The 19,909-nt window shown below is 39.9% G+C and overlaps 1 protein-coding gene across 7 annotated transcripts in view; it reads right to left on the minus strand.

Moving 5' to 3' along the window:
* The window catches only part of LRMDA (leucine rich melanocyte differentiation associated), a 741,773-nt gene that overhangs the window by 105,320 nt on the left and 616,544 nt on the right, over window positions 1–19,909 (minus strand). For 2 of the 7 annotated variants that reach the window (XM_030275924.4, XM_072931490.1), the window contains exon 7: window positions 4,884–7,054. The exons of the other annotated variants lie outside the window; for them this stretch is intronic. In XM_030275924.4, the coding sequence (XP_030131784.2) occupies window positions 6,975–7,054 (80 nt within the window). In that variant the 3' untranslated portion in view covers window positions 4,884–6,974. Of the gene's footprint in view, window positions 1–4,883; window positions 7,055–19,909 lie in introns of those variants that run through there. 7 annotated transcript variants of the gene reach the window in all.

The raw sequence follows: 19,909 nt of genomic DNA on the forward strand, positions 1-19,909 counted from the left end.
AACCCTCAGTGAACACAGTGGATTTACAGTTTCAGATGAAAACCACATACAGCTCAGCAGAGATTTTGGCTGAATGATGCTTTCGGCTTTTGCTCAAACTTGAAACTTATTGGGTGTGAACACACAAAACCCTGAACATCCAAGAAAAAAAAAAAAGGCTGGCAGAAATACCACGTGGACAGAAACCATGCAAGACTCGCAGAAATCCAGCACTGCAAGCAGTAGTTTGGGAGAAGATATGTTGGGCATTACAGATGTAGAGATCTCAGAGCTCTGCCACCACCTGAAGCACTGGACAGAGGGGTGCAGCCAGGGGAGCTCCAGTTAACCAGAGCAGGCACCACATGACAACTGCAGTTTATCCAGATTGTTTCCCAGAGCACTGACATTAACACTGCCTTTTATAATGTGTGCATTGTATAGTAGGTGGTGATTTGGTGGTTTGGGAAGTAGCCAAGGAAAGAGACTCAAAGTATAGTGAACTTCCTTCCAAAATTGATGTTGAAATTTGGCTACCTGAAACACATTACAAGTCATGGCTAAATCAGTAGGGTATTAAAAAGGAAATGACTCTTGAGCAGAGAAGTTTTGTTTTTCCCCTTTCTTGCATTGTAATTCTCTGTCCAGCCCTAAAGTGACTACTAAGCTAAAGGAAATTAAAGAAAAGATGAATAGAAAAAAATTTCAAGCTGGGTCAAATTCATCCCCAGTGTAACTTAGCTCAAGTAGAGTTAAATCAATGGAGTTCCACCAGGGATGAATTTGGCTTATTGTCAAAAGGAAATGAAGCAACTGTGCCCTCATTTACAGCTATCAGCTTAAACAGAAATTTCATTATAAGGGAATTTCTGAAAACAATTCCTAGGTAAAAGAAAATTGCTAAGGTTGAACAGCATGTGTGTTTGAAAATTCCCTGGAGACCAAAACTGTCTGCTTACTAGGTAGATACACAATGCCAGCTAATTGAGAGCTCACATTGTTCCAAAGGTCTTAAAAAAAAATCAGAGAAGACTATAAAATGAATAAGCAGATTGACTTATGAAATCTTCTTTCTTTGTTTTTCCTGTAGTGAATTTTAAATACTCAACCGCAAAAACAGCGTTAAATTAAAAGTAGGAGGGCAATTGCAGATAAAAACAAAGTCAGTAATAGAACTTTTGGTTACCTTCATATTCTTTATTTTATTTTCCCAATTTAGTTGTAAAAGTAAGGTAGAATTTCTAAGCTGCACACTTCTGCCATTTATGTTCTCCAGAGTATGATCTGAAGAGATCCTGTGAAGCTCTTCTTTATTTTCAAATAAAATACTGAATTAAATCTTACATTTAATACTGACATTTCCAAATAGATTCCTTCCTATATATTTTACTGTAAAGCTATAATATCATTAAGATGTAGTTCTGTTCTAAGAGGAATTACGGATGAGAGTCCAGTGATCTGTTATAGGTTAAGATAAAACTAGGTTTAAAACACCCCAGTCTTGACTTTACAGTTTTGGTTTTGAATTGGCAGCAAAAGTTTCAATCAGAATGCAAAATATTTGCAAGAGATTTTACACTTGTTGTGAAGGATGTTTTGAACACCTTTAGAAACAGCCTAAAAATTGCACGTGATGTGATAATGCGGAATATATTTCACATTAAAACCTATGAGCGCAATGAAGCTAGAACTAAACATATTTTCCAAGATGCTTTTTTCCTTAAAATGCTGAGGATTCTGAGATGATGATGATATTTTGTGAATGTGCCATGACCACAACTTAGCTTGTCCTTAAAAATATCTGCTCCTTGAAGGCTTGTGAAAATCCTGATCTGAAACCTTAATCTAATTGTCAGTAACTTTGAGCAAGGGTCAGCTTCAGGTTGACAACACCACCAGAGGCAAGTCCATCAGAGTCACCTAACCTAAAAGGTAACTTTTAAAAAGCTTCAGCTGCTTTAGAACTGCATATGGAAAAGATATTAATTCAGCCAATTCTGATGCAGTAGGAGTGCTGAGTATATCCTGAATGTTCTCACATAGCAAATGCCAAAGAAAATACTCTTCAGATTTCTTAAGAGCAGGTAATAAGTCACTGGAAGAAGCCATTTTTCTTAGGCCTAGGTCTTATATAATCCAAGGCCTTGGTAAGGTACTTGGATAATATTAGCAGAAATGAGCATTAAGTCATTTTAGACTAGATGACTTTCTCTAGCCAGCTAATGCTGCAAGAGTGGTACAAGGAAATTAAAGGCTCTATTAGTTGTTCACATTCACAGGCTAACTCTAAGGCTTCAAATCAGGATCTTTGTCTGCCAATCCATTTAGATGTGTTTGTGAATAACACTGCTCACCTGTGTCACAGCATATGTCGCAGTTGAGGCAGACGCAATACACAGAGTGTCACCATACAATATCAGAAAGCTTCAGCCCATACTGAGTAACACCATATCCCATCAGAAGGCTTCAGGCACCTGCCCATATAGAGTAACATCACACCACTTCAGAAGTCTGTAAGTGTCTGCACCTCTTGTTCTTCAATCCAACCCTCATGTCGATGCACTGCACCTGCTCCCTTTGGTGGTTGGTCAGTGCCCTGGGCACTCCCTGGCTCATTGCTGTCACTGCTGCTCACCTGCTCCTCACAGCTGTGCCCATGGGGATGAGGCTGGGCCAGCCCCACCCCAATTAACACACACTGTGTGCCTACACACCTGTCTCTCAGAGTTAGCACAGGCATGGACCCATAGTAAGATTTTTAAATGCTTGTTTTCTCACAATAATATGTTATGTATTTTGTTCTATTCCCATTACTAGGAGTAGAAAAAAAAATGGGGAAAATAGATTTTAACTAAATAGCAGAAAAAGACTAGCCAGTGAGATGTAACAATTACCACGTGTACATATAAAACCACTGAAAAAAGGAAACTTGTGTATTTCAACTGTTATACCATGAGCAGAGATGCAGAAACTTCAGTTTAAAAACAAAAGGGGAGCATTTACTTATTTAGTGCCATCACTTGCTTGCAGTGCAATGAGATGGCAATTGAAGCAGACAAGGACACAACTAGAGATCTTCAGGAACAGAGGACAACAGCTAGCAGGCCATGCAAGACCCCTGACTTCTTATCACTTGATTTGCTGTCAGATTCTGCAGACTGAACCTGCAAACAGATACTTCAAAATTCATGTAAAACATAAAGAGTCAATCTGGCTATATGGTCACACCTCTGGAAAGCTGAATTTCATCTCTTTCTTTCACATATGCCAACCATTTAACAAAGCAAAAAGACAGACAGATCTACAGAATAAGGACAATAAAGTTTCCCAAAGTGGGCAAGCAGAGATTCATGTGCCAACTATCACACCACATTAAGAAGAAATATGTGGTAAGACTCAATGTGAGTCAGTATAAAATGGGCTGATTCAGAACTTCACCACAAAGGCTGCATCCAGCAAAGTTCTGCTGGGGGCAAACATTTCCCAACATACTCATACTGTTGGCAGGAATAAAAAATATTAATACATCCACTGGCAGCAAATAAACCCTTTTATTTTAGAGAAAGCATTTTCAAAAGCACAGACAGGTTTGTTTCTTTCTTCTGTCCTATATGGGAGCAATGGTACACCAGCACACAGTGATTTTTCATTTGTAAAGATGTGAGAATTCAACACTCGGCAATCAAGTAATGCTCTGCTCAAAGAACAAATGTATTAAAAAGTGCTGCCTATCAGTTTTCCAAAACTTACTAACTCTAATTCTCATGGCTAACACATTGACTTCAAAGATACTCACAGTGTAAGGAAAATATTATAATAAACACTGTAAGACTCAGTCCTCAGAAAGAAGAAAAAGTGGCTTCAGTGGTGACATACTTTCAGCAATCCCATAAATCATTTATGCATGCAACAGATTCAATTAAAACCAATGTGCTCTAAAGTTAGGTTTGTGTATCCATAACAGCAGGATTTTCACTGAAGGTCATTTATCTTTGTGACATTGAAGTGAATTTCTATTTGGATCGTTTCCTTGTTTTTAATTTTAAGGTTAGGGATTAACATTTTCAACACATGAAGTTACAAATGTACTAAGCACAGCTTCTATAGGCATCTCCTTGTAAAAACATTTGCCTCCTAGTCTTCATTTGTGAAGATGTGATGTCTGACAAAAGGCAAAGGTCATCTCAAGACTGAACCTAAGACTGAAGTTACAACCCAAGACTAAGACTGGAGTGGTTCCTTTGAAATATATATATTTTAAAATACTTTTAGTTTTGTAGGCAAAATTTTTAATAGCCTAGTTAATCTTGAGAGGCAAAAATGTGCCACATATGGAGAAGGGGAGCAAAGGAAAGAGCGTGGAACCTCTCCCTAGGTTACTTTACTGTAACTTTCACCCTAAATGATAGTTCATTTAAGAAATTCAGGTACAGTTCCCACTTAGGAAAGAACCAAGTATAGATAGCAACCCCAAATGTTAAAATTCTGCCATTTCTCAAACTAGAATTTCAAAAGAACACATCTGAAAATAAAATGCTCTGCATATTTATAAAGAAAAAAAAATGTTTGCATAAACAGTAACACACATCCATGCATGTTCTTAAATATCCTAATACATAATAATTATTCACAGATTTTATTTTGGATTTTCCAGAATTAGAGACATTTAGTGTGAAATCCCTTCAAGCAGATTTCAATTAGTGCTTTACCATATTTAATTCTAGGTACATAATCCCCCAAGTGAAAACAAAATCCAAAGTGGAAGAGAATTTATTCAAATTTCATTCCAAAAATATTTTTGCCTCCAAAGCCTTACTAGGAAGAAAACATTCCTGAAAATGATGCAAATGGTTTTGACAATAGGAAAAGTAAACAAACAAAATAAAGATGGAAAAATCATGCGGTCAGTTTGCAAGTGCTGTTTATTGTTTGAGGCAGGGTTAAAGCCTTTTATAAAGACAAGAACATATATGCAAACAGACTGAAAGTGACATTAGATTGTTCTAAACACCCCAAAACAAATCCTGCTGCCTAAAACATTGCCATAGCCAAAATGTGTGGAGGCTTCAAAACAGGCATCATGATAGGAACAAACTAAGATTGCTGTTATTTTGGTAACGAAAACAGATGACAAGTGCCCTATTAATATTTTTGATTAAAGAAAAAGTCATGTAGTTTTCATTTACCTGGTATCTCCTCGGACTTGCAATGTGAATTGACCTTTCATTTGTAGTCAGCTATGACATGAGAAGAGGCATGACAAGTGGCTAAAATGTGCTTACCAGACACCAGTCAAACAGCTCAGAGCTCCATTTGAGCTCCAAGTGGTGTGAACTGGATCATTCTATGTTCATCAGTGATTTAAAGTGCCTGTTAAAGATGTATTATATACTTGCAGAGCGAGCAAAGGCTTCCGTTTACTGGGGCCTAAACTGCTGAGCAGCAGCAAGCTTTCCTTTGGCACCCAGCCAGTACCTCACTATTTCATCAGTCACATCTGCTTTCACGACTGGCTTCCATGTTCAGTTCACTTCCACCTGTAATGCCAGCTGATGAAAGCCCCCAAGGTAGACAGTTTCTAAAGACTGGTATGGTTTTTTTTTTTTTAACCAGGAAAGTGAATAAAGACCACCAAGTAATTTCAAACAAACCAAGAACAGCTATGCACTGATAGCTTTCAACTGGGATCAATATGAATGGATTTGGAACAGCCAAGAGGTCAGAGTTTCTGCATATTCCTTGGCTAATCCCATTGTATCAAGTAGAATTTAACACAATATATGCATGAAGTATGGGACATTTTTTTATCCACAGTAACAAGTTAATGATTCTACATATGTCCAACCTCTTTATCAGAAAAGCAGGAAATCTGCCATGCCTTTTTATTTTCTTGACTGAAAATTGAACAATAGCCTTTCTTACACAGAAGTCAAAAGGGATTATTCAGAACTCATCTCTCCAATATATCAGTAAACCTGCTAATTTTGTTAGTTCCACAAGTTACTTTTGTTGACTTTTTTTTCCTCTGAATAATCACACCCATCTGGTGGCAGATTTATATAATTCCTTTTAAGCACATTTTCCCCAAAATTTAAGCATTTAATTCTAAATATAATCCGGAAAAGTTAAAAATAGCTTGTGCAATAAACCAGGAATAATACACATTGTCAACATCACTAATGAGGACTTCTTCCAAGTGTAAACAGTTAAGCTATGACATTATTTTACAACGTAAAGAAATGTTCACTTTTCTGAAGGTAAGAGCTAGTAAACAATGAGAAGTGATTCAAGAATTAGAAAAATTTGTTTGTCTGGGAAATTGCTTAAGTCCTTTTCCTTTGCATATAAACATCTATACAAATTGACAGTTGCTTTGCATGGCCAGAATTTTTTCAAGATATATATTTTTCCCTGTTGAAAGAAAAACTAATCCATCTAAGCTAATTTTGGGGGTGGGTGGGTGTGCTACCAAACTGTGGAAGGATTTGTGTAAGCACGTATGAGACGATAGAAACACAAGCCCTTAATTCACAGGGGAAAAAAATAAGAGCAGATAAGGGCTTTTTCATCTGAAATTACAGCCTCTCTCTTTTATAAACACGTTGATATCAGCATCCACTTTGGCTGAACAGGCCAGGCAGAGATAAACGCGGTGCTTTTGCGGAGGCGCCACGGATGGAGCGGGCTCAGTCCAGCCCCAGGTGTGACCCTGCTCTCCTGGAGCAGCACTCGGACCAGGCAATCCATCACCGTGCTCCTCCTGTCAGGCTGGGTGCTCGGCTGCAGCTGTCTGTCACACTGGTGGATGGGACCTGCTTAAAGGCAATCATGTCAATCTCTATGTGACTACTCAGACTAAGACAGAAGGATGATCTTGACAGGCTTGGCAAAGTCAGCAGAAGGCACTAGAGGACTTTAGTTACATGCTTAAAATGTAGATGTGATTTGTGCTTCTTATGTGGAGGGACCGAAGAGGCACAAAACAGTGCTGTGTTTTATAGCTGGTCATCTCGGATGAATCTGTTGCCCTCAGAATGTTTTCCATAGTAAATGTAGCGACATTTCCTCAAAATGCCTACAATAAAGAGGAAATGAATTACAGTTAGGATTGAAGTAGAATAATATGCAATAAAGCACATAACTTGGGAAATTTCAAGGAGGGAAAGGAACAGTTTTGTCTTGTCCTGGAAAAAAAAAAAAAAGAAAGTTTGTGCATTTCAAATATTCAGTATTGCCATTTCAATCAGCAGTTTTGAACCCACCGGAAAAATGTGTTCAAATACCTACATGACCTATCCCGTTAAAGATACATCCACAAATATCTTCAAAACTAGAACTTCATAACAGTGAAACATCATACAGTGTGTTTTAAATCAGAGTACCTCTCTCCTGCTTCTAAAAAACCCAAAAGTCTAGGTTGAAGTTATATTTTGTGCTCTCTGCTGTCTCCCTGCTATTTGTTTAAAACGTTTTTCTGATGAATGAAATCAAAAAGAAAAAAAAAAAAAGACCCACAAAAAAACCCAACAGCAAATAATTACACTTTAATGTGGATCCTGAAAAAACCTGTCAAACTTTCCCAAAATCATACTGCAAGCACCTAAACCACCCTTGTTTTCAGTGACAGAGAACTGAAGTGAGTGTCTGAAATCTAGATGGGAAGCCATCGACAGACATGGGCCAGAACAGTTGGCCTCCCCAGACTCCACCATTTTTATATATAAAAATAAATATTCAATAAAAACATTTCCAAAGTATCTCCCTAAACAACATTGCAACATCCCATGAGCAAGATACAATTTAATTATGCTAAATATTGGCACGTGCGGGATGCTTTCAATAATTAGCCATAATACTGGTTTTGGGAGGCAAGGCACATTATTCACAGTGGGTACAGGCAGAAAGATGCCTGAGGAAGCCTTAACTGCTGTGGGTGAGACACACATACCTGCAAATCTCACTACCTCATTCAAAAGCATCCCCTCTGGTGGTACTAAGTGGTATGTGAAAGCGTAAGTTCACAGTTACATCCCACCTGTGAACATCCTCAGAGATGCTAAATTTTACTAGCAGAGTTGCTCTTTGAGCCCTCAGACATGTATAGTCAAATTAAAGTCATCTCCCGTGAACAGAAAGAAGGTGGAAGGGTCTTCTGTGCCTTGGGAATGTCTTACCAGAGCAGTCACCGAAGTATCCAGCTCACCTCCACAAGGGCAAACATAACCTAGCCCAAAGGAGACAAGCACTGCCTTACATAAAGGGTAAAGAAGGGGGAGGAGCAGATCCTCAATTCCTTCTTGTTTTAGATTTCCAGAACTCACACAGCTGTTACTGTTCCCACTTGCAGTATGAATTAACTATGCAAGCTTTTATATTCTGCGTCCATTGTTTTCCACTATAGCGTCTGGATATAGTTAGGATACATAAGATAAGCTACTAAAGCTTTGGAAGGCATGGTCATGAAAGATTAATTTAAACCCATGCTCATCTTCCTCTCTAAGACACCATGATGGTAACATGTTCCTAGGAGGGTTGTGGGGGGGAAATAGATCGGGTCTGTCATTTGTTGTGAAAAACGTTCCTCTTCAGGATAATACAAATACAGCGAGGACTATACAGTGCAGTGCCTGATCATTTTCCTCTCCTGCATAGAGCTTTCTTCAATAATTTCCATTCTGAAAATTTCACTAGTGAAGCAGTTTCCACATGCAAAAGATGATAACAGCATTCCTAAACAGGAGTCTAATGACGACCAAGTTTTTCTTTCCCTAAACAAATATCCCAAGTTGGTAACAAGGCCATTTAGAGCTCTAAATGCAAAGGATATGAGCAGTTTATTAACGACATTCTTTGGACTCCTTTTTCACTGGCATTGATAAAAGTCTTGTTTGAGGTCTGCTGCATTTCTTAAGGACTGGAAGCAAGACTGTTTATAGAGATGCTGGTGAGAGAGTGCTGTTTGATGAATGTTGGAGACTATAGCTAGGTGTCAGTGCTTAGAAAATGAGGCAAGGACATGAGGTATTAATATTGTCAATGATCTCCTGACAGGAAAACAGATACTGTATTCACCGTCAGATTTAAATAGACATCAAGTGCATTAATGACAAAAGGGCAGACTTCAAACAAAGGGGGCTGTATGGTGCTGTGCTGAGCCAGTCTCCAAGTTGGCAATAACCTGATCTGAAAAGACACTGTCAGGGCTACAGACAGGCCTGGGATAGTGTGCGGTGACAGAAAACAGAGATGCTGACAGAGATACCGGTGCCATATTATGCCAAGTATATTCTAACACTGTCTCCAGTCCTAACTAAATCTGACATCATTTCCTATCGCTTATAGTATCCTCCACTGCTCTGGCAGAATATTTCTCCCCAGACATCATTACAAACTCCACTGTAGTTTTAAAGTTACTGGCAGGCCTGTGCTGTCGTGGAGGCTGGGTCTAGAGGCCTAAGGATAACCTCAGTCAATCTAAATTTGGAGTTTGCTGGAGAAGTGCTCTCATTTTCACTGATATCTCAGCTACTTGAGGTGATCTGAACGCTAAAGTGTGAGGAGCTGTCACCTTGAATAAAATCCTTAAAGTAAAGACGCTCTGTTCCCGGGATGTTCAGCAAAGATGTCGGACAGTCTGGCAGCAGGAAATGAAATCCAGCTGCTGCTGCTCGCCTGGGGATAAAGGTGCTTGGGCTAGTGACAGTTAAAGTCAGCTGAAATTTTTGAAATCCTGCAGCCTACAATTGTTTAAATTAAGGAAGTGTTGTCTCCGCAGAGATTCCCTACCCAGGCACACAGCTGTGATTCGATTGCCAGGCATATTACACATGCTGCTCAGAGAGCCTTGATAAAAGCACAGTTGAAAATGTTGCCATGAGACCTTGTTTATCATGAAGGTTATTTGTAAAACAATAATCTTGCTCATAAATTAAATGCAGTGACTGGCACGGTTATTTGTTTTGCTTTGTTTTTCCTCTTTATGTCCCACCTCCCTTTGGCAACTACAGAAAGCTCAGAGAACTGCAAAATGTTTGTGTGCTGCAATGAGAATTCTGATGCTAAGATATGTCACATGTGAATTTAGGAAAGCTACTACTTTTTTCTGCCTATCTGCTATGGTATTCTTTCCTTGCAGGGCTGGGAGTTCACTTGTTCTTTTGCACATAGACAAGGGAAAGAATGAGGGGAAAACAATACATCTGTGGCTGTTCTTGTGTTTTTAATTAAAATATCCAGCACTGGCCATAATAAGCTAAGTATACCCCCTATACATCAAAACAATACACAGCATCCAGAATGAGGTTTCTGCTCAAGGTTCTTAAGGAATGACAACACAAGGTCTCTTGAGGGATCATCTTCCCTGAATGAGGCTTCTAATTTTTCTTAAGTAGCTGATTCTACCATCACCACAAGCTGTTAGAACTATAATTATGAAAAAACTGCATTGGGAAGAATCATTTTTAAATTCACTCTTTATCTTTTAAATGTTTCCATCCTTCGGAATGGATGTTCTAATTACGCTGGGTAAGTAATGACCTTGCAGTTGCTTGCATGTGTTGTGGTATCAGTCTTTCTTCACAAACACATTGTAATGTCAGCAACACCAGCCTTTCCTCAGCTGAGGGAAAACCCAGTTATCCAAATAAATAAATACATACATGCATATTAAAGTGTGTGAAGAAGTTCAAGTCATGTTAGCGCCTTTTAAATTTGGCATATTTTGCAGGGAGCTATGGTGCTTTTAGACCTCTATAAGCTTTGCTAGAGTAAAAAAAAAAAAGGTTTGGAGATGTATTATATCAGAAATGGCAAAAACAAGTTGCAATGGGAAGTGTTAGACCTATAGATGATACAGCCTTAGTTACAGGTCAAAATTCATCTCAAGCTGACAGTGATCTAAGGGAATTGCTGTCGGGTAGCATCTTGTTGCCTTTTTCCTACCACATTAATACCCCACATTTAAAAAAAAACACCTCTCAGTCATCACAACTTAGGCAGCTTCTAGCAACACAGCTTCCTCCAGTAGCATTCAGTTTTCTTTACAAAGTAATTACTAAAACTAAGTAGCCAAGCCAAAAAATTTTGCCACCCCCATCAAAACATATTGCCACATCTGCCCAACATCCCCACCAGGCACCCATTTTAACATCAAATGTTTTTAATAAGCCCCTATGCAAGTGAAAGCAGCAAAGTATTCACAATTAAATGTGTTTGTCAAAGACTGGTCTGCAGTATCCATCAGGGAGTACGTTTCAGTTAGCAGCCTTCTGCCTGTCTTTCACATGGACTAACCACAGGACCTGCTCCTAGGAGCTGTGGTCAGATAAAGTGTAGCACCCCATACACAGACTCAATATTCTAGTGGAATTCCACTTCACCTAACTTTAATTAGAGCACAGCACCTAAATCCTCCACTGCCAATTTATATTTGATCCATATTCATCTCTTTCTGCACAACCTGCTGTTGCATAGTTTTGCTATGGGCTATTAAACAGCTGCCATGTTCCACCAAGAAGCTGGGTGCATTTCAGTGTGGTTATACTACCAATCTGTAAATTGTTTTGAGACCCTTCAGGATGAAATATCAACGCCATTATCATTTTTTTCATAGGCACTTGGGCATATTCTACAATTAATGAACAGAAGCTGTGAAATTCCCTTAAATATTAATATAAACTTCCTATAAAGGAAAGTAATCCCCTACTGACAACATTTAGAGGAGATAAATACCTATCTATGAACAATTTAAAATCTACAATGCTACTGATTTAGGCAAAACACCTCCACGAGTCAAGTTAATTTAAAATTCCTAAAAATCTTTTTATCTAAGGGATATGTAAAGGTGGGGAAGAAAAAAAAAAAATTCGTTGCCTAGTTGACAACTTATTTTCAGTTTCTTTTGGTGAAACAGAATACTTGTTTCTATTGAATATGATCCAGCCTATGAATTTTCTGACACAGGAATCTGAGAAGATCCCTTGGAAGACAAGAAAAGGTGTAAAGGATCGTGTGGGTCAGCAAGTACTCCTCAGAGCAGCCAAGTGTGTAACCCAGAGAGATCCACCCAGACTTGCACCCTGCCCCAGCAACCAAAGCACTGCCAGTGTGGGGAGGACTGAGCTCACAAACTGCAATGTGACACAGAACAAGGACAGAAGAGTTGCAGCTGTCCTTGCTACTATGATGGGCTCTCTGGTTGCCACCATTTCATCTGTTTGTTGCAACCACATTTCCAGATTGCTCCTGGCTGTAGTTAAGACACAGGAACTTGACTCCTTAAACCAGAGAAGAAGGAGCAACAAAAAGAGGAGCATACAACAGAGAATGCCTTTGGTTGTGCCGCTGCTAAATGCTGTGGAAAAGAATCTTAAAAAGACCTGAAATATCACAGTAAGAAACAAAACCCAGAAAAATACCCTAAAATATTATCATAACATACAAGTGCTCACATAAAAAATGCACAAATATTAATGTTCCTTATGTTATAAATAAGTTAATTTATTTTTAAGAGGATAGAGAGGCTAAATGTAAGCAAAAACTATGCATAATTTCTCAAAAAGTAGCTATGCATAAAGGGGTGAGGTTGTCCTTGAGAAGGCTGGGGACACAGCTAGCTGTAGCTAAGGCAAAACTCCTTCACCAGGGCCACAGTCCTCACAGAATGGTCTCCAAACACTCCCAAAGAAGTGCCTGTGAATCAGGGATTGTGGTCCATTGCAGGTTTACTGGAGAAAGAAGACATACCTTCAGTAGCAAACTGCTGATCCTGACTCCCCCCTCTCTCTGAGGGTAACAACATTCAAGGAAGGTAACCTTCCCATTCAGAGGAGATGAATTACCTCTTTGCTCTGCTCCCTGCACAGGGATGCCGAAAAATGATAACATTTTCCCTATGGACGCCCTACTGGATGGGGCACAAAATGGTCTTTCAGACTGAAAGAAATTACTGAAAGGCACAAAATCAAATCTGTATCCAGTCTACAGCAATGGTGTTAGAATTATACACCTAAGCTAGAGCTGAGAGGAATCACAGAAGGCAAACTAACACACTGAATTATTGCAAGTATCCTGCACAGACAAGTGCTGTGACATGTCAAGTCTCACTGGCCTGTTTGTGGGAAGGGGGAAAAAGGGGGAGTATGCAGGGAAGTGAGAGTAGGGGAGGGGGGAGCAAAGCAGTCAACAGGGAAGGGATGTTGGAAAAATTTGCAATGAAGGTGATAGGAATACAAAGATGTGAAGTTTGCATCCTGGGCCAAGGAAGCTGCATAAATGTTCAGTGTAAACTAGCAGTCAAGCTGATGTGTGATAAAGTGCAGCCTGCTGCAAATACACTTCAGGGCTCCCAGTGCAACTAGGGAAGAAACTTGTAATTTGGAGGGGAGGGGGGAAGAAAAAGTAAAAAAAAAAAAAAAATGCATAGCAAGCTTTTTCTCACATAATCTGTTACTGGAAAATTGAGAAGCTTGTCCAAGTCCGTGGGAATAAGCTGATGAGCTGATACTTAATAATAAACCATATTGTGTCATGGTGCGGAGTCATCTAGATCCATTCAGGCCACAAACTATATTACTTTATACAGCCCTGGCTGACATACATTTAAAGCCCTCTACACATTAAGGAGCCATTAGGCTGACAGATTAAAAGTTATCTTGGAGCTAATGTTTCCATTATGCGTATCCTGGCAGTGGAACAATCAACACACTGTTCCTCAGATGTCATACTTTGTTTAAAAAAAGGGTAGGGGGGAGAGTAGGGGGAAAGGAGGGTATCCTTCCCTCCTTGAATGACATTGACATGATCAGCTTTGATCTGGGCATGTGCTGTCTACAGATTCTCTACTGTTGGCTAAAATAGGAGCATTTAGGGCATAATACTTTAAATCATTAACCAGTTCCATACTCCACTGGGTATCATTGTTACAATTTAAGGTTCTACACTTGGGATTTCTTTGGAATCTTTCCATGCTCATTGTAACTATCATCAGAGAAATATGTTGGGGGGTTGGAATGTCTCTTCCTAGTGAAAATGAAACAAAAAGCACGCAAAAAAAAATTACACAAACAAATAAACAAAAACCCCAAACCAAATGCTTTTGTCTCTTCAGTGCACCTTTACCAGTTTTGCACAGTTACTGTCATGGAGAGAATTAATGCTGACTTTATAATTAAATACTTGCTGTGAAATATGTTGAAAAATTAAAGCAGATTTTTTTTTTTCAATTACTCAGACTCATAAATTTTGTAGTTAGCTAGATACTGTAATTAAAGAAACCCAAGTGCACAGAAAGCACCAGCGTGCCAAATATTAGGGGTGGACTGATGCTTACATTTGGATATACTGAACGCCCTTGAAGGAGATGGAGGATAGGAAGTACGGGTTCGCAGCCCTCTGGCTCTTGCACACACTTGTGGATGTATCTCGTTCTCTCACCCACGGTGTGAATGGAAGCAGCAAAGGCAGCACAGGGCAGTAAACACTCCCGGCAGGCCGGGCTCAGCCGGGCCCGCTCACCGCGGACCCCGCTCGCTGTGCGGGCGGGCCCCGGACACTAGAGGGCAGCAGCTCTTTGTGCCAGCCCGCCGAGCCGCGCCGAGCCGAGCCGAGCTCAGTGCCCGGGCTGTGCGCGCCCCTTTGCGCGGGCCCTGCGCGCCCCTCTGCCCGCCCCGCTGTCCGGGCCCTGCGCGCCCCTCTGCCCACCCCTCTGCCCGGGCCCTGCGCGCCCCGCTGCCCGCCCCGCTGCCCGCCCCGCTGCTGCCCGGAGCCTGCACTGGTTCAGCCCCTGCCGCAGCCTTTCCCCGCAGCCGGGCTCCTGCCGGGCTCAGCTCGGGCAGCACCAGTCTGAGCGCGCTGATGGCGGGGCAGTGCTCGGAACAAAAGGCTCCAAATGCTGTCGGGTGGAGGCGACCACCCGCCTCCAGCGTCGGAGGCATTTGCTATTCTCTCGTATTCGCGGCGTAAATGCCAGCGCTGCTTTGAACTACCTTTCTCATACTTTTGTTAATGCAACGGTGCGACCACTGAAGTGATGTAAGAGACACTTTTTGCATATTCAGAATGATGGAGGAAAATCGCCTCCCGACCATATATGAAAGTTCAGTGTACACTCACCACACAATTGAGATTTTCAGTTAATTTGGCTAACATATGCAAAAATGGCCTTTCTGCTGGCTGCTCTGTACTTTGCGCTACATTCTAATAATGAAACTTACACTACTCGGCAATGGAACTAAACCATAAAGAATGACAAGGTCATTAAGAAAACAAAAAGTGACTATAATTAAATCATACTTCACAAACCTTAACCACGCACAGATTGCATTAGCAGTAAAATGCGAAAGGAAAAAAAACAGGGAAGTAAGTTCTTTTAGTAACTGTTATAGAATTAAACAAATGTACCATGATTTATGGGGCAGAAAGCAAACTTTTGGAATAATTGTTCGGAAAGTCTGCAAGCATTCCAATAAAATTACAAATTCTTCTGTGAAAAAAAATTGAGCAGCAGGGCCCTTCTGGAGAGTTTAGACATAAATTTGGCTCATCTCATGAGTAAAACTTGCTTTTGGATCTCAAATGTGTTCCTGCTGCAGGAGTTCACATTAGGGGAAAAAAAAAGCCATAGAAAATTCAGTCTGGCTCAACTGGTTTGAAATTTCTCAAGAGAGCCATCTGAAATAAAGACAAGTTGCTTTTTATTTTTAAAGCTGGGGAAGAAAGTCTCTCAAATAAAATTAAAGAGCATAATTAAATAGTGCTGCTGTCACATTATGATAGAGTTAAGGGAACCTTCTTTGTCTGCCATTACTCGCTCCTTTCCACAAGCCCTTCCTTAGAAACAACAACAGAAAAACCATTTAAGTAATTGCTAATTATAGGATTGCTATGATTTTTCCTAATACAAAAATAAGTGTTTTTTGAGAAGCAGATATTACAACGCCCTGGGAGTCTTCTGATATCCAGCAGAAGTTGAAGGCATCTGGCACTTTGTAAGAGACATCCAGAGCCCACAACAATGGGTGAGCTCCTTGCTCTCTTCTGTCACTATTACTATTTAGCATCAAGTGTAATCAAAAGTGCATCTGGATCCAAACACAAAGTATTCAGAAAATATGTAGTTCTCTGGACTAAGTCTGGGCTTGCCTCTTAGTAGAATTTTGTTCTATGCTATATGACATATAGCACCATCTGCTATTGCTAAATAGTTACTGGCCATAGTCTAGTTCCCAACCTGCCTACAGTACTGAAAGCCAAAATATTGTCATCATTTCCTATCCTCAACTCTCTTCCCCTTTCCCCAGTCTCCTTATAAAATATACTAATGGGAGGGGGCTGAAGGTTAAATCACAGTGGCCAGTAGAACATAGTTTACAGGTGCACTTTTAGTCTCTGTGGAAGCTTTGGCTAAAAGATAAAAAATTGGGGACTAAGAAACAGCTTGAGAGGTACTTTAAAATACCTGCATTAGGGTCAGAGTCATTAAAGTTTAGTTAAAGCACTAAAGACTTTCCAACAAGTATTCTGCTTAGTAAACATTTTCCAGCGAAGCGCGGATATTGGTGAGAGCTTTTGGAGTGTGTCAGTTAATCAGTATTTTCCAGCCTTGACAGCTTGAAATATTACTCGCTTATTTGGCTGGTTCAAATTTGTCAGACTTGACTATGTCGCAAGTTTACATGTTCCCATATGAAAAAGGAGCTCACTGGCAAAATGTTCACAATGGACCTAATAAAACACATGTGGCTAAAAAGTAATCAAGCAGCAGTGATCACTGTTATCACTCGGAAGCAAAAAAAAGGAGCTTAGTCTTTGAGACCACCAAGCTAAACAGGAAGCAATAACCTGTTACTTTACCAAATATCCTTTAAATGGTTAATGGAAATAACCATTAAAGAATAAAATTTCCACCACACTCAGAGGCATTAAATTGCTTGGTTAAAGCTGCACCTATATTTTGGATGTGTTGAGTCCTTTGGTGGTACAAAGAAAAGAAAGGCTTAAGACAGAAGCTGTCTCTCAGTCCCGATAATGTTTTGCAGCCAAGGAAGCCCCTTCTGCCACGGGAAGGCCATTTAGGCAATACTCTTCGCCTTTGCTCTCAGAGTGGGTGCTATTAAAACAGAAAGTCCTCTGCAGGTAGTCTGGGATTAGACCATCACATGAATTCATAGCAGGAAAGCCAGCCACACACAGCCACTGTTTGGTTAAATGTATTCAACAACAGGGCACATGAGTGCTGTTGTTAAGCCTGGGGCACTGCTGAACAGCACAAACTGCCCTACAGAAGACCTCAAAGATCTCAGAAGTAATAACAAAAAATTATACAAGAAAGATCTTTTCAGGGATAAGGAAAGCTTAACCACTTACGTGTGTGCAGTGAACCCTGTGGTCCTTTCAGAGAGGCTCCTGGGAAGCAGCTATATGCTACTGAAGTATTTCAGTCTTTGGGCAAAACAAGCTTGACATCCCTGTTGGCATCTCTGCTGAGAACAGACACTGGCCTTACTCAGAAAACATCAAACATGACTTTCTGCTAGCTGTGGCAAAGCTGAATACTGAAGGCAGGGGAGGAGAGGTCACAGAGGAAGCAGTAGTTAACGGGGTAAAGTGAGTGTTATAATCCCCAAATTGCAGTTGGACTGAATGTTTGCAGACAATCTGCCTGTCTATACCAAGACAGCCTCATTTTTCTTTCTTCTAGGAGAGGGTTAAGTATAATCTGAAGCCTGGAAAATGGCTGCTGTTGATACTAGTGAGGCCTTCTCTTTAACTAGATCCTTCAGGAAAAAACAAATTAATCAACAGCCAGCTGAAGTGGGTTTAATGATTGCATTCTGCATACAATCAGCTTTTCCCTTTTCAAGGGCCATCAATATGTCAAGGGAAGACATATCTGAAGGATATAGCTCTTAACATCAAGGTTATCTATTCTCCACAAGGCTCCCACTCCTTACTGGGCTGATACTTTACACTGCCTGTGTCTAACATTTTCATCAACTCTGCAATCAATCAAGGTAATAATGTTGTGCAAAAAATCAATTAACAACGCAATTAAACTTTCCTTATTATCTCAAAGGGCTGAAATAATACCTAAAGGGAAGATAGACTCACTGAATGCAGACATCCATAACCCAATGTGAAAGTGAATTATGAGGTTAGACAGATGCAGGCATGTACTGGCGCTGTTATTTTCAAAGGGATATATCTCATCCAGGCAGTGTATCAGTCACCACCAATCCCATACCCTAAAATTCCAAATTACTTTTAAGAAATATACGATGTGCAATATCCATTTCATATTCTCTTTTAGAGATAAACCCCCCAAAATCTGAACAGGAGTATTATTCAAAGACAAAATGATCTTTCAGAAAGAACATAAAATATAAAAGCTATAATAACATTTACATCTGTATACCACCCATGTCTGTAAATGCAGGTCATCAATTATACCTAATCTGTAGTGAATAAAGAACAGAAGAAGCAGCACAACATTTAAAGCCCAAAGGCTCAAATTTGCAAATACCTTGCATCAAGTACACTGAAAGAAGAGCCCCAGTATAAACACATGCAGCAAGGACTTAAGTATCATTCCCTGAAAATAAGACAGAGTGCCTATATTATTTTGTAATTACATTCAATCCTCATGGAAACACCATTCCCAAGAGCTGAGAGTTTTAAAGTACATTGAAAACAGACAATTACCCCTAGCTGTTGGGAGGATTTGGGTTTTAGCATAATGACGCTAAGGAGCGGGGTGCTCAGCACACCAGCACAATGGAGTTAATATAGTTGGGAACCCAGGTGCAATAGCTTTGTGTGGAAGATGACTGGATAAGGATTTGAGGGAGGGTGGGGAAAAGAGTAGAGAAGGAATACATGTAAAATTAACTACGAAACAACCGTGACCAAGCAAGGTATTTTGTGGGATTTTCTGATACCTATCATTTTATATCTCACAATCTGAGCATTTCCTCTCAGTCCCGTCCCCCCCCCCGTCCCCCCCCCACTCATTTCCCAACGTACCCACACACAGTCTTCACACTAGGTTATTGTGATTTAACATAGACAAAAAGATAATGAAAATAGAAAACACTTAAGGAAAGCCTATGTCAGACTGACAAGCTAGGCTTACATCCTGTAATAAGCTCAGGAAAATTTGGAAGCAGAAAAGATTTCCCTTACACACTGCACTTTGAATTCCTCTGTTAAAGGACGCTCCATGTGTCTATGAAAGGAGAGGTGTTCTACAAAGCTGTTCTCCCAGCAGGGTTTGCTTAAGCACATAACAGCTGCAGTTTAGAAATGGTCTATTCTTACAATTAGCTCATGTAGTGCAAGTGGCTTGTTTGGACCAAGAACATCTTTTTTTGTTGTTGATAACTCTCTCTGATTTTGTCTTTGCTTTGTACTTCCTGCTCTTCCCCCTGTTACCCCCATTCTGTAGAGTCAGTCATGGGTGAGATACAAATAAATGTGACTAAAATTTTCCACAATTTTTGAAACATTACAGACTTTCCTGCATGGATTTGGGGCACTAATATTAGTCCAGGATTAGAGAATTCAGCCATTCCTCTGTTAACCTTTAGGAACATAATTAATATGTTTTCATTTTCAATGACTTCATTGTGTGTCTATCAACTGGAACCATTCCTGCTGTGTATTTGATTCCACTGACGATGGGGTGTGTTGGATTTTAAATGATGTGCTAGCACTTCTGTTCCCTATATACTCTAGTTTATGTGTTATTCATGACTTGCATTTGGAGACATGGATGATACACAGATGTAAATGTTATTAAAGCTTTTGTATTTAGATTCATTGTGAAAGACTTCTTTGTTTTCAGATAATTCTTTTAACCATCACAAATAACCACCAATACATGAAATTGTCTTGAGACATTTTTCTTTCCTGTTAAGGTTTTTGATGAAGAGAA

The sequence above is a fragment of the Taeniopygia guttata genome, chromosome 6, assembly GCF_048771995.1.
Source record: "Taeniopygia guttata chromosome 6, bTaeGut7.mat, whole genome shotgun sequence".
Lineage (NCBI taxonomy): Eukaryota > Metazoa > Chordata > Aves > Passeriformes > Estrildidae > Taeniopygia > Taeniopygia guttata.